The sequence below is a fragment of the Rhincodon typus genome, chromosome 4, assembly GCF_021869965.1.
Source record: "Rhincodon typus isolate 14 chromosome 4, sRhiTyp1.1, whole genome shotgun sequence".
Taxonomy (NCBI): domain Eukaryota; kingdom Metazoa; phylum Chordata; class Chondrichthyes; order Orectolobiformes; family Rhincodontidae; genus Rhincodon; species Rhincodon typus.
In genome coordinates, this window is record NC_063335.1 from 108,893,240 (window position 1) to 108,918,062 (window position 24,823).

General features: G+C 40.4%; 1 protein-coding gene across 1 annotated transcript in view; it reads right to left on the bottom strand.

Moving 5' to 3' along the window:
• LOC109920528 (piezo-type mechanosensitive ion channel component 2-like) overlaps nt 1–24,823 on the bottom strand; it is a 696,943-nt gene that overhangs the window by 466,251 nt on the left and 205,869 nt on the right. The window contains exon 3 of the mRNA XM_048596193.1: nt 10,691–10,816. Coding sequence (XP_048452150.1) covers nt 10,691–10,816 — 126 coding nt within the window. The remainder of the gene's footprint in view (nt 1–10,690; nt 10,817–24,823) is intronic.

The following is a 24,823-nucleotide window of genomic DNA, read 5'->3' on the forward strand; positions in this document are numbered from 1 at the left end:
TGTGTTCATCCAGCTCTACACCTTGTTATCTCAGACTCTCCAGCATCAGCAGTTCCTACTATCTCTGAATCTATATTTAGATAGCTTTTTTTTCTTTTATGTAATGATTTTGTTTTTTTTTTAAATATGCAGCCTTTTGTGTGCCTATATTTCAGTAAATGGCCATCACATTCAATAATTTGACTGAATCAGTCCAGATTTCATTCTGGGATCTGACTTGTCCATTAGCAACATCAACTGGGATTTTAACACATTCTGATTCCATCTGGCAGTCAAGCAAAAGCAAAGCAATGCAGTCCAATGTATTGACTGGTATCTCAATTCCCAATTAACCTAGTTACTTTGTATAACTTGCAATTTCTCCTCACAGCAACTTGTTTGTCTCTTGCTGAAAAACCTGAATTACATACATGTTCACCATTCACAACAGTAACTACTCAAAAGGTCAACACTTCTATGGAAAGAAGCATTTGTTAATCTAATTCTATATTGTCAGAATTAACACTGGCACTGTAGTTTTCACATGTTAAACAACCTGCCCACTTCATTCTTAATCAGCAACAGTACAGCACAGCAATTTTCTGTTTTACCTTGATAAATAAGGAGCCTTGAATAAGATATCAATGAATTTCCTTCCCTTGAATCTTTTATAGATGCTGGAGTGTCAAAATAGAGGCAACGTAAGTTTTAAAGCTCTCACAACATCCACTGATGATCCATTCATGAAAAGTCCCTTCACTACACACAAACTTCAAGAGTCATCTGGAGAGTCGTCTGGAGCTTAGGGTCATGTGTGACATAATTGAAATACATAAGAAATGAATGGACTCAACCAGGAGGATGGTGAAAGGATGCTTCCCCTTATATGTGAGAATCTAGAACCATGGGTCATTTTAACAATAATGGAGCATCTATTAAAACAGGTGAGGAAACATTTTTTCCCCTCAGACGGTTGAGTGTCTTTAGAATCCCCTTCCTCAAAAGTCTGTAGGATACAGGATCTAGATATTTTTAAGGCAAGTGTGACAATGTAAACTTCACAACTTTAATAACTTCACGGATTGAAGGAATCAGCGATAATTCTTTCTGGAATAAACTGTTACTCGAGATAAAAATAACAAGGAGACACTTACAAAAGAATGAAAAATAACATATGAATTAACCAACTCTGGGAATTAAACAATATTTCCTGAGAGACACAAGATAACAACTGCTTGATAAGCTGCTTCCTCAAGACAATTAAGATGGCCTACAGAACAAATATTTTGAAATAATGGGGATAATTGCAGGAAAAGCTGTGTTTTAAACAGACAGCTAACCCCAATGTAATGAGGAACAAAGAAGCTACTTCTGATAAGAAGGCAACCGGCAGACTTGCAGAAATTTGAATGGAAGAATTTGAAGAATTATCAATAATGACCTGAGAGATGAAAATTTGTATAAGAATCAAACACCAGAACTCCAGAGAATAACTTTGCACAAGGATCAAACCCTGGACACTTCCAGAGACAGACCACTTTTGGTTGGAATCCTGGCCAGATTCTCTCATTAACTGGATGATAGCCAAGTTGAGTTGTGAGACTTAACTTGCTTACTTGAGGGGTCTCATTTTGGTTGCTACATTCAATAATGTTTAAATAATTTCTTCAGTACTTGATTGCCTCAGATTTCTAAATAAAGAGCTGAATTACAGCCAACTAGTGATGATTTACACACAGCAGAGGTAGATTGATTGCCAAAGGGATGAAAGATTATCAGCGATATGCAAGAGTGTAGATTTGATGTTAAAATCAGATCAACCATCATTTTACTATGGTCGAGCAGGCTCGAAGGTTGCTTCTTCTTCTGTTTGTAGGGTCCCATGGCTGGTTCAATCCTTGTATAACTGCAAGGGTCACAGTCTAAATATCCTGCTTTCAATTTCACCTCATGTACATTGCTTTATCTCTTTAAGCCAGTTTAAGTATTGTTAAAGAACTCAACTATGAACAGTGAACCACCAAATTGACGCAGCATCAGTGCCAGGTTAGTATTCAATTAAAAAGAGGCTAATTTCCTGTCAGTTCAATTTATTCTGGATGCACAGATGACATTTAAAGCAAACTGGAATTTGTGTTACTGTTATTAGGATGGAAATCATGGTGAAGTTAGTAACAGTTAGACAGTTTTATGGAAGTTAGGGATGAGAAATGATCCTTAACTAATATCTTCTATTTAATCAGAACATAAAATGAATCAATAAAATTGAACACGACAGATTTTCAAGAGGACGATTTTGGTTCCTGTAAAAGCCAGGTAATAATCATTTCAGCTTGACATCAGCAAGTCATTTATCACACATGGATCAGAGGTTTGTTTCTTAGGTGAGGCTTATGTCGGAGGAGAATGGAATTCTAGAATTATTGCCAGTGATATTTTCAAATGATTTTTGTTTTCCAGTCAGAAAATCAAGACAATAAAACAGTAAATGACTTACAAACCCTGGAATTTCTACATTTGTAGGACAAAACTTTTCAAAAGCAAGAAAACTTGAGCCCAACCTACGAAAAACTTAGAAATGAAACCTAACCTTTTTTGCCACCTGTATACACTCACAGGAAGATCAGAACATGAGTAGGTAAAGGACGTGTGTGCGCGTGTGTCCCTGTCCACATGTGTGTATCACAACATGTTAATTAACGTTAACTTCTTCAAGAAGAGTTCATTTTGCTGCGTGATGGATTTCAGTGATTGCTGGCCAGCAAAGACAGCATTTCCTCTGCATAAAATTCTGTGTTACACAATATGCCTTTTCATATGTTGTACTTGAATTGAAAGGTTAAATGTGTCAACTTGTTCTAATAAAATCTTACTAATGCAGATTATTTACTTTAAAGTTCTCAAAAGAAATAATGATGCCCAATTACCCAAGTATTTGTAAAAGACATAACTGTTTCCAACCAAATAATGAAAAGGAAAACTTTTAGAATTAAATATAGTAGATAGAAAATTTGCCAAGTTAACATCTTGGAGTTTTAAAAGTAGCCAATACATACGCCTAAAAAGTTCAAACACAGAGACTGATGAGACCACTGTACACAGTTTATTCACCACTGGGGCAGTGATTCAGATTTCTGGATCACTGGGAGCTGTCCTGGGTAGAGGCAACCTGTACAAGAGGAACGATTTGCACCTGAACTAGATGAGACCAAAATCCTGGCAGGGAGACCTACTAAAGCTACTCAGGAGGGTTTAAACTAGTCTGGCGGTGGTGGGAGGGGGGGGGGGGGGGGTTTGTTCGTGGTGGGACCCTAAACAGTAGTGAAACAGAACAGAAGGTTGAGACTAGTGCAGAAGTTCAAGAAAGCAAGTTAAATAGACCAGATGGGCAAGAGTATGGCAGGGAATGAAGGAAGACTGAAGAGTTAAACTGCATTTATTTTAATGCAAGAGGCCTGACAGGTAAGACAGATGAACTCAGGGCATGGATGGGAACATGGGACTGGGATATCATAGTTATTAAAGAAACATGGCTGAGGGAGGAGCAGGGCTGGCAGCTTAATGTTCCAGGGTACAGATGCTATAGGAAGTAGAGAAGGGGAGGCAAGAGAGGAGGGGGAATGACATTTTTGATTAGGGAGAACATCACAGCAGTACTTAAGAGAGGATATTCCTGATGGATCATCCAGTGAAGCTATATGGGGAGAGCTGAGAAATAAGAAGTGGGTGATCACTTTGATGGGATTGGACTATAAGCCCCTAAGTAGTCAGCAGGAAATTGAGGAGCATGTATGTAGGGAGATTGCAGATAGTTGTAAGAATAGCAGGATTTAATAGTAGGGGATTTTAACTTTCCAAACATAGACTGGGATTGCCATAGTGTTAAGGGCTTGGATGGGGAGGAATGTGTAAAATGTGTTCAGGAAAACTTTCGCAATCAACATGTAGATGGTCCTACTAGAGAAGGGTCAAAACGCAACCTCTCTTGGGAAATAATGCAGGGCAAGTGACTGAGGTGTTAGTGGGAAAGCACTTTGGGACCAATGACCATAGTTCTATTAGTTTTGAAACAGTTACTGAAAAGGATAGGTCTGATCCACAAGTTAAAATGCTTATTTGGGGCAAGGCCAATTCTGATGGCATAAGACAGGAATATTCAAAAGTTGATTGTTGGAGACTGCTCACAGGTAAAGAGATAGTGAGGCTGTGGTCAAGAAAAAGAAGGAGGCATGTGTCAGGTATGTGCAGCTGGGTTTAAATGAATTCCTAGGGGAGTTCGAGTACATTTAAGAGGGAAATGAGGAAGGCAAAAAGGGAATGTGGGATAGCTTTGGTAGATAAATTAAAGGAGAATCCAAAGAGATTCTACAAGCATACTAAAGGCAAAGGAGTAACTAGGGAGAGAATAAAGGCCCCTTAAAGAACAGACAGGTCGTCTATATGTGGAGCCACAGGAGATGAATGAAATCCTAAACAAATATTTCTCATCAGTACTTACTGTGGAGAAAGACATGGAATCTAGGGAACTCAGGGAAATAAATAGCAATGTCTTTAAAAGAGTCCATATTACAGAAGAAGAGATACTGAAGGCCTTGAAACACTTCAAGGTAGATGATTCCCTGGGATCTGATCAAGTGTATCCCAAGACATTGTGGGAAGCTAGGGAAGAAGTTGCAGGGACCCTAGTGGAGATATTTGTATCATCAACAGCCATGGGTGCATGGCTGAAAGCTTGGCTAGTGCTGTGATATTATTTATGAACAGCTGCAAGGAAATCATTGATCAGTGAACTTAACATCAGTGGTAGATAAGTTATTGGAAGGGATTCGGAGGGACAGGATTGCTGTGTATTTGGAAAGGCAAGGACAGATTAGGGGAGAGTCACCATGGTTTTGTGCATGGGAAATCGCATCTCACAAATTTGATTGAATTTTTTGAAAAGGTGACCAAGAAGATGGATGATGGCAGAGTGGTAGTTGTTGTCTACATGGACTTTAGCAAGGCCTTTGACAAGGTTCCTCATGGTAGACTGGTTAGCAAAGTTAGATCACATGGGATCCAGGGAGAGCTAGCCAACAGGATGCAAAATTGGCTTGATGGTAGGAGACAGAGGGTAATGGTAGAGGGTTGTTGTTCAGACTGGAGGCCTGTGACCAGCAGTATGCCACAAGGATTGATGCTGGATCCACTGTTGTTTGTCATTTATATACAATTGGGACGAGAATAAAGGTAGCATGGTCAGTAAGTTTGCGGATGATACCAAAAATGCCGATATAGTGGACAGTGAAACAGGATATCTAAGAACACAACAGAATTGTGATCAACTGGGCCAGCCGGCCAAAAATTGGCAAATGGAGTTTAATGCAGATAAATTTGGGGTGTTGTATTTTGGTAAGGCAAACTAGAGCAGGACTTACAATTAATGGTATGACCATGGGGAGCGTTGTCAAACAGAGAGACCTAGAGATGCAGGTATAGTTCCTTGAAAGGGGCATCACAAATAGGGTGGTGAAGAAGGCAGGGTGGACGACACACATCTATATCAATGGTGCTGATGTGAAGGTGGTCAAGAGTTTTAAGTTCCTAGAAATAAATATCACCAATGATCTATCCTGGTCCATTCACATTGACACTACAGTTAACAAACCATACCAACACCTCTAATTCCTCAGAAGTCTAAGGTAAACTGGCATGACCACAATGACTCTAACCAATTTTTATAGATGCATCATAGAAAGCATCCAATCTGGATACATCTCAGCTTCGAATGGTAACTGCTCTGTCCAAGACGTCAAGAAATTACAGAGTTGTGAACATAGCCCAGATCACTACAGAAACCAGCCTTCCTTCCATTGACTCCGGCTAGACCTCCTGCTGCCTCAGGAGACCAGCCAACATAATCAAAGACTCCTCCCACCCTGGTTATAATCTCTTCCACCATCTTCCATCGGGCAAAAGATACAAAAGTTTTAAAACACGCACCAACAGATTTAAGAACAGCTTCTTCCCTGCTGTTATCAGACTTATGAACGGTTCTTTCATTTTTACAGTTAATCTTTCACTGCACCTTCTCTGTAGCTGTAACACTATGTTCTGCATTTAATTCTATTACCATGATGTACTTATGTAAGGTATGATCTGTCTGGTTACCATGCAAAACAATACTTCTCACTGTATCTCAGTACATGTGACAATAATAAATCAAAGCAAAAAAAAAATTCAAGATCTGTTTAGCCTGTGCTAAGAGAATCCTTCATACAAGGATCATCCTAGTAAATCTTTGTGAAATGGATACCTTTCCTTAAATAAGGGAACCAAAACTGTTCACAGCATTCCAGATGTGGTCTCACCAACACCTTGTACAGTTGCAGTCAGTCTTCCCTACTCTTATTCTCCAACCTCCTTGAAATAAGGGCAAACGTTCCAAATGCCTTCTTGATTACCCGCATGTTAGCTTTTTTGTGTTTTATGCAAATGACCCAGTTCCTTTGTGTTGCAGATTTCTTTGATTTTTCTCTATTTAAACAATATCCTGTTCTTTGTCTCTCCCTTCCAAATGAACAACTTCACATTTTCCCACATTATGCTCCATTTGCCAACTTGTTGCTCATTTACTGAACCTACCATAATCTCTCTGTAAATTGTTTGTATCCCTTTCACAAACCGCCTTTCCACCTATTTTTGTGTCATCTGCAAATTTGGCTACAGTATATTTACTCCCTACTTCCAAGTCATTTTTATACATTGCTAACAGTTGCAGTTTACAGGGGAGGAGAGGCGATTGCCTAGTGGTATTATCACTGGGCTGTTAATCCAGAGACCCAGATAATACTCCGGAGACCCAGGTTCGAATCCAGCCATGGCAGAAGGTGGAATCCAAATTGAATAAATATCTGGAATTAAGGGTCTAATGATGGCCATAAATCCATTGCCAATTGTCAGGAAAAACCCATCTGGTTCACTAATATCCTGGAGGTAAGGAAACTGCCATCCTTACCTGGTCTGACCTACATGTGACTCTGGACCCACTGCATGTGGTTGACTCTTAACTGCTCTCTGGGCAATTAGAGATGGGTTATAAATGCTGCCTGGCCTCATCCCATGGACGAATGAAGAAAGGAAAAAAAAATTCCCAGCAGTGATCACTGTGGAAACTAACTGGTCACAGGTTGTCAACCTGAGGAAAATAACCTTATCCCCACTTGCTGTTTCCTGCCTGTGAGCCATTTCTCTATCCATACCAATATACTACCTTCAACACTGAGGACTCTTATTACTTAACTTTTTGTGAGGTAACTTGTCACATGCTGACTCCGCTTGGTTAAATTATGGTTTTCCAAATAAGCTGCTGTTACTTCCTTAATAACTGATTTTAATACTTCTCCAACATGTTAGGCCTATTGGCCTATAGTTCCCCACATTCTGTCTGCCTCCCTTTTTGAATATGGGTGACATGTTAGCAGTTTTCCAATCCTCTGACATTTCTCCAGAATCCAACAATTTTAGGAAAATTAGAACTCATGTGTACATTAACTCTGCAACTATCTATTTTAGGATCTTCACTGGGTGATTCACCTCCTGACTACCCAAACCCTCTCCACCATCAATAAGGTACAGATCACGAATGTGATGGGAGATTCATATTGCTTACAGGACTGACAGCTAACATACTCAAATAGCCCATCACCATCCAAGACAAAGGAGATGTACGAATGACACTGCATCCATGCACTTAGATATTCAATTCCTCCAACCACAATGTGGCTACATTATGTACAATTTATATGATGCCCTCAAGTAATTTGCCAAAGTCTCTTCAACAGTAACTTCCAACCCCACAATCTCTATCGCCTACAAGAATAACAGCATTGAGCAAAAGGGAACACCACCACTTCCAAATTCCCCTCCCAGTCACACCACCTTGACAGCTCATGGAAGGTCATTCATAGTGAATCAAATATGATGTGCATTGGTTAGTCATCTGTTATTCTCTACACATAATGTTCTAGAATTAAATCTTTACAAACATAGAATTTGTACAGATGTTTAGCATTAATCCCAAATGATTTGTTTCAACCAGCCTATGTGCATAATTTTACCCTTCCTGTAAGTGGAGAGGAAGGTGACAAGAAGAAAAAAATGATTTGGTGATGTGGCCCCAGAGTGATATTTGCCCCTTTCTTGACACTTTAACAATTAAATTCTGGGCAAGAAAGTCTACCACCAAGTAAGGCCCTTAAACAGTCAATCTTAAAAGGTCACCATTAGCATTATTACCTGCTTCCCTGGCAGGCAAGAAAAGTGGTCAGTTTCCCAGCAGAGAAACCAGCACTGGCTGCCTGTTAGCTTAGAGGAGGGCTTCCATTTGCCCCAATCTGGGGACACTTAGAACGAAGTTTTGGGTTGGGAACATCTGTCGTGATTGCCCAACCTTTTAATACAATCATGCCCGTATGTCCTAGCAAACATGCAATACCTTTTACCCACCTCATCCCCATAACCCTGTACACTACTGGTATTCATAAATTTATCAATCTCTCTCTCAAACATTACACAGTCCTTTGTGGTACAGAATTCCAAAAGTTCACAACCCACTGAGTAAAAGAAGTTCTCCTGCTCTCGGATCTGGAGTCATACCACACAGAAACAGACCCTTAGGTCCAATTCATCCAAGTTTCCCAAACTAAACTAGTCCCATTTGCCTGCATTTGGCCCAATTCCTTCTAAACCTTTCATATTCATGTTCCTGTACACCTGTCTTTTAAATGTTGTAACTATACCTGCATCTACCACTCCCTATGTCAGTTCATTCTATATATGAACCACCCTCTGCATCATAAAGTTACTCCTCAGGTCCCTTATTTTCAAGCTGTGTTCCCTGGTTCTCAACTCCCCAGCCAGGGGGAAGCATCGTATCTGCATCTATCCTGTTTGTCCCTTTCGTATTTTGTATGTTTAAGTGACAGCATCTCTCATGCATCAAAACTTTAGAGGATACACAGTACAAAAAACATACCTGCTCTCTCTTGAGAAGAAAGTCCCACCATCCGAGGATCAAGTCTGGCGAGCTTTCGTTGCACTCCCTCTATAGCAATAATATCTTTGCTGAGAAAAGAACTCCAAACTGCACATGGTACTCCAGGTGTGGCCTAATCAACCACCTATACAATTTTTTAGCAATTACAATTGTCTTGTAATAAAAGCTAACATTCTATTAACCTTGCTAAAATCTTACTGCACCTGCATGTTAGTCTTCAGCGACTTATCAACAAAGTCACCCAGGTTCCTTCTACTTTTTCCAACCTCTTACCATTTAATACTCTACACATCTGTTTCTTCTGTCAAAGTGGATAAACTTCAAATTTTACACATTATATTCCAGCTGCCATGTTCTTGCTCATTCACTAAATGTGTCCAAATCCTCCTGAAGTCATTTTGTATCTTCCTCCCAACACACATTCCCCTTAGTTTTGTATCATATGCAAATTTGGAAAAAAGTAACATTTGGTTCCCCACTCCAAATCATTAATATATATTGTGAACAACTTGGACCCAAATACTGATCCATATGGTACCCCATCCGCCACAGACTGCCAATGCGAGAATGATCTATTTATTCCTACATTCTGTTTTCTGTCCACTAGTCAATAATTAATTGAAGCCGGGACATTACCTCCTATGCAACATGTTTTTTTTCTAATGAGCCTCATGTAGAGGACTTTATCAAAAGCCTGAGAATCTAAGTATACCACGTCCATTAACTTTTCTTTATGAATTTTGATAGTAACATCTTCAAAAAACCCTAACAGGTTTATCAAATATAATTTCTCATTCACAAATGCATGCTGACTACGCCCAATCAGATCATCCAAATGTCTGTTTATCTCATCCTTTATAATAGATTCTAGCATTTTCCCTGCTACTTATGTAAGGCTAATAAGTCTGCAGTTCCTGTTTTCTCTCTCACTCCCTTCTTAAATAGGGAGGTGACATTTGCTACGTTCAATCTGTAGGAACCATTTCCAGAACCTGCATAATTTTAGAAAATAATCACCTTGCATCGATAACTGTTTGCTGAAAGCCATGCTTCCACCTTTGCTTCCAATCTGTCTGACAACCCCACACCCTGCAAGCTCCCATCCTCCCCACCAAAATCCTAAACGAAATGCACTCACTTACTGTTTCAGCCCCTTGTGGCTTCAAAAGTTTGGCCTCCAATAAAGATCTCCACGTTCCAGAAACTGTTGGTTTTGGATAAGCTAGCAGCTTCAGTTGGTGCAGGATTTCTAAGACTTGAAACATTAATTCTGTTTCTTTCTCCAGAAACGCTGCCAGACCTGCCAAGTTTATCCAGCGTTTGGTGTTTTGTTTTTCCAATTTCCAGCAGTCGCAGTATCTTGCCTTTAAACAAAATCTTACATTTCTTTCTCCCTTTTGAGCTGCCCTTTAAATACATCTATGACACAATTAAATATTTCTCAGCTATTCAACATGAATCGCTACCAATGTTAGTTCTTTATGCTTTAGCAGAGCTATACAAATGAATGCACTTTTCAAATAAGTGCAATGAAGTACAATGTGCAATAATAGCTTTTTCCTTAGCCGTGTGGCGAAATCAAGTCAAGAACCATAGCTATGAAATAAACCCTTTATCAACTGTAAAAAAGTGTTGTCATAACATATGAAAAAGAACAGAAAGGGATATACTTACAATTGAAGCCTGGTTTGATTTTTTCATTAGCTTGGAGGCTGTAAATTGTAATTTGAAACAAGGCATGCAGTAGGAGAAATGTGAGGCTTGTAAAACACAAGGTTTTCAGTAAGCGGCCTGTATGTCCTGGAATAAAACAAAAAATCAATAATAATGTCCCAGTAAGGAATTCTAATTAAATCAAATGACTAGTTAACTGTAATATTGACAATCAATATATTTTAGAAGTGTTATACTTTACATATCATATCTTTCTTGTTCTGGCATCCTCATGGACTACTTTTTTCATTATGAATAATATTCACTTATCATTATTCCCATCTCAACTTGTATATGCGTAAATAACATATTTGCATTTTTTGTAAAGCAATTTTAGGAGCACAATTATAAAAATAGACTTACCCAAGGTAATTTCAAGGTGAAAAGAATGTTAGGAGGAGATTTAATTGAGGCGTTTAAAATCATGAGCAGTTCTGATAGAATAAATAAGGAAAATCTTTTTATTAGTAGCAGGATCAGTAACCAGACATCAGTAATTTAAGTTAATTGCCAAAAAGCCTGACTGCAGATAAAGTGAAATTATTTTAGGCAGCACGGTGCAATGATCTGAATGTGCAGATTGAAAGAGTAGTGGAGGAATGTAATATCCGACATGGCTATTGGCTACTTAAGGGAGAAATGCTGGTCTGGAAATCAAGACAGCATTATACTTTGTTTCATTTGCAGTTAAAATGTACTATGAAGGGCAGTAGCTTGGTTGCCATTTAGCTAATTAGAGGTGATTTATTTTTAAATCATCTCAATTTTTGTTATGTAATTTAATATCATCTCCCTTCTTTTTACTCTTTCCCCTTTGTCCCTTCTCCTATTTTCTCCAATCTGACAAAAATGTCTGATAACTTTCAGCATTCTATTGATGAAAACCCAAGAAGACAGGTGCAGTGTTATAAAGAAGAGCTTAACCCCTCTCTGAGAACTGAAACCAAAATACCCAAAGAGGAGCGCCTCACCCTATAACCTGTAAAAGGAGTGTGAAAAGTGGTGTAACCTGCTTTTCAGCAACTTCTAATGGTTAAATACAATAAATCCCTGACACTCACATTACAATCAACTAGTAACAATTTATTTATCTAACTCTAACAATGAACAAATTAACTAAATTATTAACAAACCAAATATACCCTTTCTAACTACTAACTTTGCCCAAATAAAGCAGATTCTAATGGTATGGCAATAAATACAAATCCCAATTATATATGAAATAAAATAGAATTTAGTCTTTCGAAATTACAGCCAGGTTACGTGTCTTCCAGAATGCTCGGTGCCTTCTCCATCAATTACTCTGTCAGGAAGGCCTTCTCTGTCAATTCTTCTGTCAAGAAAATTCGGTAGTTGTGCTGTGGTACCTTTGTTCTTTACATGGTGTTTTCTCTAAGACCTAGAGGAGACTATGAGAGCTAGCGATTCAGTCCTGAGAGCTGAAGGTTGTTAGTTCTCATAGATGGTTCTTCTGTCTTTGCCCAACTGCCCCTTCTTTTAACCCTTGATGACCTATCAATTTCTTGCAATAGGATTGGTTCTATGTTATCAAAGCCGTCAGTTTTAAATTTAATTGATTTTTGGTATCTAAGTGCCTGGTTCAAATTAATTGGCTAAATTCAAAACTTGTTGTCTTGGTAAAAACTGCTGCTTGGCCTGATAAATGAACAGCCTTTTGATACAAGTATTTCAATTTGGGTGCTCTCTGTGTACTTGCAAACTTTCAAGATGCTGCTCACAGACCATTTTTTTAAAATCTCTAAGCACAGAAAAAGCACATCATCTTTAAAAAGGACCATGCAATGCATTCCCCCCTAGCGTTTTACAAACACCAAATTCTAACTTCCTACATCCCAATCCACAAGTACTCTACCCAACTTTGCAATGAGCAGGAATAGGTTAATCAGCCTGTGAAGCATGCTTCTCTATGCAATTAGATCATGGCTCTGAATGCCAGTTTCCGCATCCTCATATTCCTTGATATCATTATATCCAAGGGCATATTGATTTCTGACTTGAATATGCTCAATGATTAAGCTTCGACAAACCTCTGAGCAGAGAATTCCAAAGATACAGCATTGTCTGAGTGAGGAAATTCTTCCCCTTTTCAGTCTTGAATGGCCTAGTCTCTTCCTCCTCTTAATACATAAAAAGCCTTTTTTATTAAATGTATGAATGTCTTATGTGTGACATAAACACCCTGCTTAACACAAACTAGAGTTGTATTTGCCAAAATTTACAATATTATTGAGAGATCTGTTCAAAGTTTTTTTCAAGATTGGGTATAATTGTTGGGATGGGTGTAACTCAAACACCATAAAAGAAACTAGGCCGAGTTTGAATTGTTCAGAAATGCTACAAGCCTTGGAAATCATATAATTTTAGCATAGGTAAAATTTTTGTTGGTTTTTCATCAGGGTAGATAGAGAGAAACTATTTGCACTACTTGATACAAGGAGAAATAGCCTAACCTTTCATGTATGTTGTTAATAAACACTTTAACATACAAAGGTGATAGAAGTTTGAAACACTTTTTTTCATAAACAGGAATTAATGCTGGGTAAAGTTGTAACTATATCTACTTAAGAATCAATTGCACATAAGAGTCAACCTGGACATTTGGCCCCTAAATCCTTAGCATTTCATATATGACCCCATCCTTTGGCATAAAGGTCCTTGACTTTCATAAACTTTTGATTGTTCTGTTTGTTTGGTCGGTGGAAAGCGTTTGAGTCTTTTTCACAATTGCCCTATTTATCAGAAATACCATTAGATCGCCAGGGACAGCTGATCCATTCTCAATTCAGAACTATGGCCAGCAACCAGTTCAGTCTCATTATTGAGAGATAGTAAGAAATGCTGATGCTGAAGTTGGAGATAACACAGCGTGGAGCTGGAGAAGCACAGCAGGCCAGGCAGCATCAGGGGAGCAGGAAAGTTGACGCTTCGGGTCAGGACATTTCTTCAGAAATGGGGGAGGGGGAAGGGAGCTCTGAAATAAATAGAGAGAGGAGGGGTGAGGCTGAGGAAGGTAGGTGGGATGTTGATCTCTTGTGTTTCCCACACCTCTGCCCTCTCATCGTCTCCCTGCAATATAAACAAAGACAGAATCCCCCTTGTCCTCACATATCACCCCACTAACCTCCGTATTCAATGTATCATTCTCCGCCACTGCCGCCACCTGCAATCTGACCCCACAACCAAAGATATATTTACCTTCCCACCCCTATCTGCTTTCCGTAGGGACCGCTCTCTCTGCGACTCCCTCGTCTGCTCCACACTCTCCACTAGCCCCACCACCCCTGGCACCTTTCCCTGCAACCACAGGAAGTGCTACACCTGCCCCTACACCTCCCCCCTCACTTCCATCCACGGAACCAGAAAAACCTTTCACATCACACAGAGGTTATCTGCACATCTGCCAATGTGATTTACTGCACCTGCTGCTCCCGATGTGGCCTCCTCTACATTGGTGTGACCAAGCTCGGAGACCGCTTTGTTGAGTACCTGCACTCTGTTCGCGACAAATGACAACACCTTCCAGTTGCACACCATTTCAACTTCCCCTCCCACTCCCTGGGCGACATGTCCATCCTGGGCCTCCTCCAGTGTCACAATGACACCACCCGGAAACTGGAGGAACAGCACCTCATATTCCACCTTGGGAGCCTACAACCCAATGGTCTCAATGTGGCCTTTACCAGTTTCAAAATCTCCCTACCCCCGGCCTCATTCCATGACCAACCCTCCCTCTTATCCCCGACTCCTTGGCCTGACACAACGTGTCCATCTTCTCTCTCAACTATCCGCTCGACCCACCTCACTGACCAATCCCCACCACTGCCTACCTGCACTCACCTATCACCATCACACCTATCTTCCTCAGCCCCACCCCTCCCCTCTCTATTTATTTCGGAGCTCCTTTCCCCCTCCCCCATTTCTGAAGAAGGGTCCTGACCCGAAACATCAACTTTCCTGCTCCCCTGATGCTGCCTGGCCTCCAGCTTTATTATTGGTAGTTCAGCAATTTCAAAGATCTGTCATGGATTTCTTCCTCAGCTCATATTGCTCATGTAAAAGTCAACTCCTACATTTTGTCAAAATGTTTGGTTACAATGATACAAATATATATGGTAATTATAAGTCTGAGGTTGACAGTTTATCAAGTATGGCTGAAATAAAGGCCATTTTATCAAAACATTTTGTATTCATCATTAACTGAAGCATTCTCAGTGACATATTTCGAACAGAGTGCACCGACCAGTAAATCTATACTCTCCTCTCATATAGTTGTAACAGTCAGTTTTCATTTTAAATTGGTATTTTTGTAAATTATAATAATAAATGCAAGATGAAAAGCTTCAATTAAATGTGTCTTTTTTCAGCAATACTCAAATGTTGTACTACCAAATGTCTATTTGCTATGTATTTGTTAATCAAAGGTACTAGAATATATAGAAGGCAGGAACTAGGTCATACATGAACCACAATCTTACTAAATGGAAGGGAAGGCTCAAGGGACTAAATGACTTACTCCTGTGTTCATAGACTTGTTGAGCTCAATGGCCCATTACTGTGCTGAAAATATTTTACAAAATGTTCAAACTCTATTGTAATTATATAGGAATGTGATTAATTAATAAAAATGCTGTTCTGATAATGCTTGTTTTGAAATATGTGAGTTTGTTTGAACATCAAAATGTATGAACTTATAAAAAGGAAATTACAGAATATCACCATCTGGAACATCCTTGGTTTTGTTGGCAGTTGAAAAGTTATTAGCTAAATTTGAATAATCAATTCATAAAACATGACTGATTTATGAGAAATGAAACATACTTTGCCGGAAAGATTTAACAATATTCGAGATTAATAAGCAATGTCAACATTTAGCATCTGTCAGTAATTTTATGATTCTATATTGAGAGATATTCAATTAAAGTAAGCGTAGTGTGCATATTTATTTTACTGCAGTTACAACATAGGTGCTAGATTGGGGCTAGATTGCTCAAAGCCATATGAATTTGACAGTCCTGAGCTTTGCAGCTGGCTTCACAACCAGGTAATTCGTAGACGAGCGTATAGTACAGGCACATACACAAAGCTCCTGTCACCAGGATACAATTGACAGTTTCTAGTTTCTTACATTACAGAAGAGCCCACAAAACAGTCAGCTCTGCCAAAATCATACCACTTATGATGCTTGTAGCATTTTCAAACAGGGCAAACTTGGTATGGTTTACGTCGTGGTGCATGCAGTTATATCACAATCAGTGATAAGAGAAAGTTGAATTCACCTTTGACATAGCGTCACACTATGTGCCAAACTTCACTTTTGCAACACTGAGTTATGCTCCAGAGATAGTAGGAACTGCAGATGCTGGAGAATCTGCGATAACAAGGTATAGAGCTGGATGAACACAGCAGGCCAAGCAGCATCAGAGGAGCAGGAAAGCTGATGTTTCGGGCCTAGACCCTTCTTCAGAAATGGGGGAGGGGAAGGGGATTCTGAAATAAATAGGGAGAGAGTGGGAGGCGGATAGAAGATGGATAAAGGAGAAGATGGGTGGAGAGGAGACAGACAGGTCAAAGAGGCGGGAGTGGAGCCAGTAAAGGTGAGTGTAGGTGGGGAGTTAGGGAAGGGATAGGTCACAACAATGCCACCCAAAGGTTGCAGAACAGCACCTCATATTTTGCTTGGGAACCCTGCAGCCCAATGGTATCAATATGGACTTCACAAGCTTCAAAATTTCCCCTCCCCTTACCGCATCCCAAAACCAGCCCAGCTTGTCCCCACCTCCCTAACCTGTCCTTCCTCCCACCTATCGCCTCCTCCCACTTCAAGCCCCACCCCCATCTCCTACCTACTAGCCTCATCCCACCCCCTTCACCTGTCCGTCCTCCCTGGACTGACCTATGCCCTCCCTAACTCCCCACCTACACTCACCTTTACTGGCTCCACCCCCGCCTCTTTGACCTGTCTATCTCCTCTCCACCTATCTTCTCCTTTATCCATTCTCTATCCGCCTCCCACTCTCTCCCTATTTATTTCAGAATCCCCTTCCCCTCCCCCATTTCTGAAGAAGGGTCTAGGCCCGAAACATCAGCTTTCCTGCTCCTCTGATGCTGCTTGGCCTGCTGTGTTCATCCAGCTCTACACCTTGTTATCTGAGTTATGCTCCATTGTTTTTACTGACACAGCATAATTTCACCGGCATGCTTGTTGCAAAGACATCAGCGAAGTAAAATAATGAACAACCGTTTCATCTGCACTGAATCACAAAAAAATGCTGCCAGCAGCAAAGAAGAAAATTAATTCTGAGAAATGTGAAATAAAAAAAGGATGTTTTTGAGTTGTGTGGCTCTTGACAACAGAAAAGCTATGATTGAAGAAACAGTTACTAATGATATAAGTACTGTAATTGTCATTTACTTCCAATAATACATCCCTCCTAGTGAAAAGAGTTTGATAGACATATGTAGCATAAATCATGCATGAAATTGTTGTAAGTTTGGGTAACATTGCTGTCTTTTCAACATTACTCATTTCAGTTTTAAGTAAGTTTATTTTCCATTTAATAGTGCATAATGTATTCTATTTAAAATGCATCCTTTTAATTCCAACTTCTCAGAACTGAACCATAAAAGGAATTTTCTTTATATTTATTAATTTTCTGTTTGTGGCAAGGCTGACATTTCTCGCCTATCCCTAGTTGGCTTCAAGAAAGGTGGTCATGGACTTTCTTGTAGCAGTTCATTTAGTAGCCTTAGCATTTCTCTTCTTAGTCCATTTAAGTTTCCAGTATTCTCAATACAATCCAAACTTGCACTTCCAGTTATAGCAGTCAGTAATAAATTCAGTAGTCCCTGTAATGGTATAATGGTAATGTCCCTAGACTAGTAATTCAGAAGCTCAGGCTAATGCTGCGGGGACATTGATTCAAATTCCACCATGGCAGCTGGTGGAATTTAAATTCAACCAATAAATCTGATACGTTAAAAAAAGTTTGTCACAGTCATGGTTACTATGAAGCTATCATCAATTGTCCTAAAAATCCATCTCGATCACTCATGTCCTTTAGAGAAGGAAATCTGCCATTTTGATCTGGTCTGGCCTACATATGATTCCAGACTTGCACCTTAGCAGCTACAAGAAATGGTCAAGCTTGTGGAACAATGGGCCTTCGATTTGGACGGAGGGACAGGGTGGGGTAACAACTGCCGTATTCAAGTCTGGGTATTCTTCTATGAGGGGGCAACTTCACTATCTACGAAGTTAAGGAGGTGGTGGGCGGGTGCCTCTGTGTAGCAAGCGTTATGTACAGAAACACTCCCCTGAGATTAATTAATTGTACATCCCAATAGTAAAGAGTGAGCAGCTGGCTGTCCTTCAGTAACTCCCACTACTGCTGGCAACATCCAGGCCAGTCATTCTGATTGGACACTTCAGCTGCATTATCAATGCCGATGGATGAGCCAGAGGGGCTGACAGGAAACCAGATACCACATCCAGATTCCTGATGGAAACGGAGAACGTCACCAAGCTGCATGACTTTGGCACCCCTGCAGACAGAGCACAGCATAAATATACTTGGTAGTGGCCAGGTGGGTCTATTAGCTCAAGGATAGATTTCCTGTTTGTGTCCCAAATGTTCTTCAGCAGATCCACCAATGTCAAGCCGTTGTTTTTCTCTGACCACTGCATCCTATTGGCTGACTGTTACCTACAGGACAACCAGCCAGCTGGCAAGGGAATATGGAAGCTGAATGTGAAACTGTTGACCTTAGAACACATTGAGGAGCTCAAAAGGGATTACACTGGTCAGAAACAGTCAAGGGGGACATCAAGAGCTTCTTTATCCTCAAAGGTATTCAGATGGCAAGAGAAGCATAGAGGAAAACTGCCTAAACTCCAGAAAAGCATGTAGAACCTTCTCCTGCTGAAGACAATGAAGGTCGTTATCAAGGAAGATCTCCAGGAGGTGAAGAGCCAGCAAGCCTCACTCTTTGCCTCAGAGGCCTTCAAGACAATCTTGCAACAGAGGGATGGATGCCTGCCTCATCTTGTGGACCAGGAGCAGGCTTTTGACAAAATATTGCACACCCACATGTAGGGTGTACTCTTCAAATTGGGCTTTGGGGAGGGAATCCACAATTGAATCCGACATCAATAGTACAGTCTCAATCAGTGGGTGGTAATCAGAAAGTTTCCTGATCAGACCTGGAGTCAGACTGCCCTCTCTCTGCTACCTTGTTTGTATGCTGTTTGGAGCCTTTTGCTGAGTACATCAGAAGGATGTGAGCCTGAGAGCAGTTTATTCCAGGCAGCAGAGGCCTGGAGGTCAAAGCCTCACTATACATGGATGACCTTGCTGTTTGCTGCTTGCATCCGCTGTAAGTGCACAGACTCATGAGCATCTTCGATCAGCTCGAACTGGCCTTGGGAGCCAAGGTAAATCAAGGCAACAGCGAGGCCATGTTCTTTGGGAACCAGTGAGACCAGTTCTTTATCCCCTTCAACATCAGGAAAGATTATCTGAAAGTGCTGAGGATATGGTTCGGAGGGCCCAGGGCATGAGCAAAAACCTGGGAGCAACGTATCCCCAAGTTGAGGCAGAAGTCGGGCTTTTGGGAACACCACTCTCTGTTCATTGTGAATAAAAACCTCATCATCATGTGTAAAGTACTCTCAATGCTGTTGAACGTGGCATAGGTCTAATCCATTCCCAGAATGTGAGCTTTTGCGGTCACCCAAGCCATCTTCCACTTCATTTTGAGATCTAATATGGGCCACATCTGCAGGGACACCCTGTTCAATGCACTGGATAAGGGGGGAAAAATGTACCCACACTAGCCTCATCCTAATGACCACTTTTCTGTGCAGCTGCATCAAGCTGTGCGTAGACGCTCGGTATGCAAACACCAAGTGTCACTATGTAATAAGGTTCTACCTGTCCCCAAAGTTACAAAGGATGGAGACATGGAATGCTCCAAGTAGTTGGACTGTTCCATACCACCTGTCTTCATGGAGGAATTTGCAAAGAAAAACACCTTCGACCACAAATATATCAAGAAGTCGTAGTATCCTCGAGACCCTGCGGGAAAAGGATAGTGTGCATCCTGTTGGGCTGTTCCCTGAGCAGAATATCAAAGTCATCTGACAGAATCCCTCATCACCAAAACATTCCATCAAGCATCAAGACATGGCTTGGCTGGTGGTGAAAAGGGCACTATCTGTGAGATCCTTTATGCACGGCTAGTCTGTGTGCGCCACTGTGTACTCCCATGGAAGCAGCTGCGGGGGGTAGAGACTGTCACACATCTCCTGCTGGAATGCCCCTTTGCAAAGGAAGTCTGGAGAGAAATGCAGTGGTTCTTGACGAGGTTCATCCCGAGCAGCTCCATGATGCACAACTCCGTGTTCTATGGTCTGTTCCCTGGATGCAGACCAAGACAAACATTGACTGCGCCTGGTGGGCCATCAACTCAGTGAAAGACACTTTTTGGTTTGCCAGATACTTGTTTGTCTTTCAGAGCAAGGAGCTAACCTCGATCAAGTGTTGCAACTGGCACATTCCAAGGTCCAGGACTACGTGCTGAGGAATGCACTATGCTTGGGGCAGCTGCCGCTAAGGCGCGGTGAGGAAAGACTTCCATCTAAGGTCTTTCAGCCAAAATACAATGTCAGTTCTCGGACTCTTCCAGTGCCTCAATACATGTAAATAATAACTTGCACAATTAAGAAATGTCTGTACTATAATGACAGAATCAAACTGCTCTAGTGACTATGTATGTATATAAAGATTTTTTTATGAATAAAATATATATTTCAAATTTAAAAATATGACTCCAGCCTCACAGCAATGTGGTTTGACTCCTACATCCCTCCGAAATACCACAGCAAGTCACTGGGTTCAAGTGCAATTAGCGATGCGTAACAAATGCAGGCCTTGCCAGTGTTGCTTACATCCATGTAAGAATAAAGAAATATAGAAAAAAGCTATGCATTGGCAATGACAAGAAGAGGTGAATATTATCTCTCTTGTTGGTGATGGATTTTACTTAACACTTACTTAGCACACTATCAGCCCAAGCTGAATATTGTTGAGGTCTTGCTGCCTATTATGTTATAATCCTGGACCATATCAAGTTTGGTTATGACCCAGTTAGTAATCAGAAAAGTGTTTTTTTAAAGTCGATGTGCTTGGGAATTGCAAAACCTTACGAACAAATTAAAGCCATAAGATTCCACAGGTTTAAACGACCAAAAAGATACCCATACCAAGTTAGGAAAAAATAAGATAGCTTACAGTATCTATAATGTACTCTAAGCATGAAGTATAGTTGAACTAACAATATCTATCATACTTCAATATTAAGAATCAACATGAGGCAAACATAATCAGCAAACTAGCTTCAAGCAGAACACTGTACACAGTAAGCATTAAATACAACCCAGGTAAACTCTACAGATTTGTTAGCAAACCACCTAGATGTCTGTAATTGCTATGAGTTACAAAAGTCTCATCAACACTTGGATCTTATTCCAGAAGGATTTAATTCTTCAACCTTGAAAACATCACTTCTTAACTCACTCCAGTGTTGCTTTGACTTGGTGCACCTGAACCCTTGCTCACCTCTTAAGTGATTCAACCTTGTTTTATGGACAGTGCCCATCATAGATTCCCTGACTAACAGCCAACTCCTCATCTCCCCAGAGCTCTCACAGCCCTACCAACATGAAATCTGTACTATACACCAATTTCCTTCAAGAAACCTTTCCTTGGTTTTTCTACCAGTGGTAGAAGCCTTTCGGTCTCCAGCCGGTCTGCTTATCATCCTTTCAGCTTCCACTTTGTCAAACACCCTCAGGATCTTATATGTTTTAATAAAATTGCCTCTTGTTCTATAAAACTCCAAGGATACAAGCTCAACCTATCCTCTTAAAACTGTACATTGAACTCCAAATGTGACCTCACCAACACTGTGTGTACAACAGTAGCAAAATATCCCTCTTTTAATATTCCATTCCCCTTGCAATAACATTCCATTTCCTTTTCTAATCACGTCACACCTGCATACTAATATTTTGTGATTCAAATATCAGGAGATACAAAACCCTCTGCACCTCAGAGTTCTACAAATTCTCACTTTAAATACTATGCTGATTTTCTATTCTTCAGGCCAAAGTGGAAAAGTTGACATTTTCCCACATTATACACTACCTATCTAAGTTTGCCCACTCACTTCAATTATTTATATCCCTTACAAACTTATGTCCTCTTCACAACTTACTTTCCTATTTATCTTTCTATAATTAATAAAGTTATTATGTATTGTTGCAATGCATATACAAAATACCTTCACAGACTTTCCACAGCAACAATAATAACTTAAGTTTAATGTAGTTGAATGCTACTCTTTGTTTCCTGCATAATTCAGTTCAGTCCATCAGTTGTGGCCAGGATTTTACAGAGAAATTCAACCTCTATATTGCCTGAAGACGTGGCTTCAACCCCTCTAAGATAAGAGGTTCCATCCCCGTGAGCTACCAACTAATCAGATGGTTGACAGTTTTTCAATCCAGCAGCACATACGGTGCAATGGCAGTATAGCAAGCCCTGAACAAGCAGACATTGACTAGGCATGCAGTATCAGTAGGTTGGGTTGGAATTCACCAAGACCAATCTAACAAACCTTGGCAAGTGTATTGTCTTCTGAGGACACAGCACTTTCTGATGTGTTTCTCTCTGTGGTCAGAGTCCAAGAAAGCCCTCACCCTTGTGTGCACAGGGAGGCTGCCAAGCTTAACTAGATGGTTTCATGAGGTGGTGAAGTGCCGATCTGCGCTTATAAAATGCACAGTGATGGGAACAGTCCTTTGAGTATCCATTGATTGACATAAGAGCCAGGCAAGAAATCTAGTGAAATGCTAGTGATGGCAGAAAGGTAATAGATATAGGAAAGCAGACTACCCCAACTGAGCCCAGCCTGTTTCTAGAGGAGCTGGGTGTGAGGGTGTGAGGCCTGTATTTGATTTAAAATTGGTGAAGGAGATTTGTATTGAGTCTACAGCACAGAAATAAGTCATTTTGCCCAGTTAGTTTCCTTAAACCATTCTTCATCTAACCTAATCAGCATATTTTCCTGTTTTTTTTTATCATCATCTGCTATAACCTGTCTTTAAAGGCATTGATGCAATTTTTCTCAGCTCTCCGCATGGTAACAAATTCCACTCACCCGGTGATATATTGCAGCAGATGTTAAGTCCTGAGTCCTGATTTACAGCCCAATTCTTTTGCTGCAAGCATGACACAAGCAATGGATGCTAGTGTAATGTACTTCACATGCAATGTAAAAAGTAATTACCTTGCATTGTGCTGATGCGCCATTTTCATTTAAAGATTCAACAGGAAATCCACAAGATGGAAAGTGTTAAAATGAGAATTCACTGCCAATTTCTTACTGCGTAATAAATTTATTTCACCATCAGGAGAGGAAGCAGCTGCATCTAGAACAGCTCAGGCACCAGGAATAAATCCACTCTGAAGTAGTTAGTCTTTTGGAGCAGGCGTTGTATATTTTCTACTACTAGCAGAGTAATAATTTTAAATCAATTGTCAATGTTGATAAGGAAATCCTTTTGTCTGGATCACTGGGTTGATGTGGAGATTAACAATGGTGTGCCAGAGGATGCAGCTATTACTGTGAATGAGATTAAGGAAGAGGCCCATGCAAGTGAATCAAGCAAACAAACATAAGAAATCAACTCCCACCATGGTTGTGGTGTTCATTTATGCCTGAACACTAAGGAAATGACTAACGAATATGCCAGGTTTCTGCATGGAATATTTCTCAGAAGTAACAAGATATGACAGCTCTCAGGGAATTTTCTGTCCATAAAGCAAATTCCAATTACCAAGTATTTCACAAAATGGTTAATTTTGCATTCCAACACTGGGTTTTATAGTTTATGATATTTTATTCATATTTCTGTAATTATACTGTACTATTCCATTAAAGTTAGTTGATTTCCTCTGCTGCGTATTTCGATATTTTACAAGTAGAAAATATATATATTTATCACAGAAATCTTCAAATTTGCTCATATGATAACGCATTCACTTGTTTCTGAAAATGTCAGTCTTTAGATGAGCTAAATTCTGCTATAAAATGCACATTGTAAACACCAAATTTTGAAACATATGACAGTATGCAGATCCATAGTAAAATCATAGGGCAGAATTTCCCATTCATAGTTAAGAGTTTTATCAAGTGAGATTCATGGTGTCCAATCTGCTATGGCTTGGAGCAACTTTCCTCATGTAATTTTTCACAGAGAATTGTGCAACTGGAAGCACTTGTCACTGCTGGGACCTTCTTGTTTTCATGCATCTGGTGCCATATTTAAAGGCCAGCTGCATACTACTTAAGATGCTGCAAGCTAGAACTGATCCTCACACTCAGTACTCAACTATTATTACCGAGCAGAGGGCCCAGAAGAAAGAAAAGCTCACTCCCTGATTCGCAAACAGGGACATGGAGGGGCAGGGGAACTGGGGTTGTGGAAACAAGGGCAGTCATTTTCCAGCTGACTGCCAGAAGAGATCATGGCATTGGGCACAGCCAGCTTATCAACTGTTAGCCAGAGGCTTCAGCAAAATAGAGAGACAGAAAAAGGTACAAGCTGCTGACATCATTGTCTGGGGAGATATCAGCCAGAGGTTGTAGAGGGATAAAGAGAGAGAGGGAAGGGTACCAGCCGCCGACATCGCTAACAGGAGCGACTGAATGCAAAGGTGTTGACTCAAAGAAAGAAGCAGCCTGTGAACTAAAAATTACCAGGTGCTAGTTTGAGCCGATTTAAACCAGTTTAAATTAACTAAGTTCTGCAAAAAATAAGAAAGATGAGGAAATGCCAAAACCTTATTTAGACGAGAAACAGTGAGGTAATGCTACCTAAGTTGCTGGGCCAGGTCCAATAAGGTCAAGGCATGCAATAAGTGAATTAGCCTGAGCCAACAGGAAGAAGACAGCACGACTTGAGAGACATAAGAAAAAGAATAAAAAGACGACTTGGGGCATGCAGCCAAC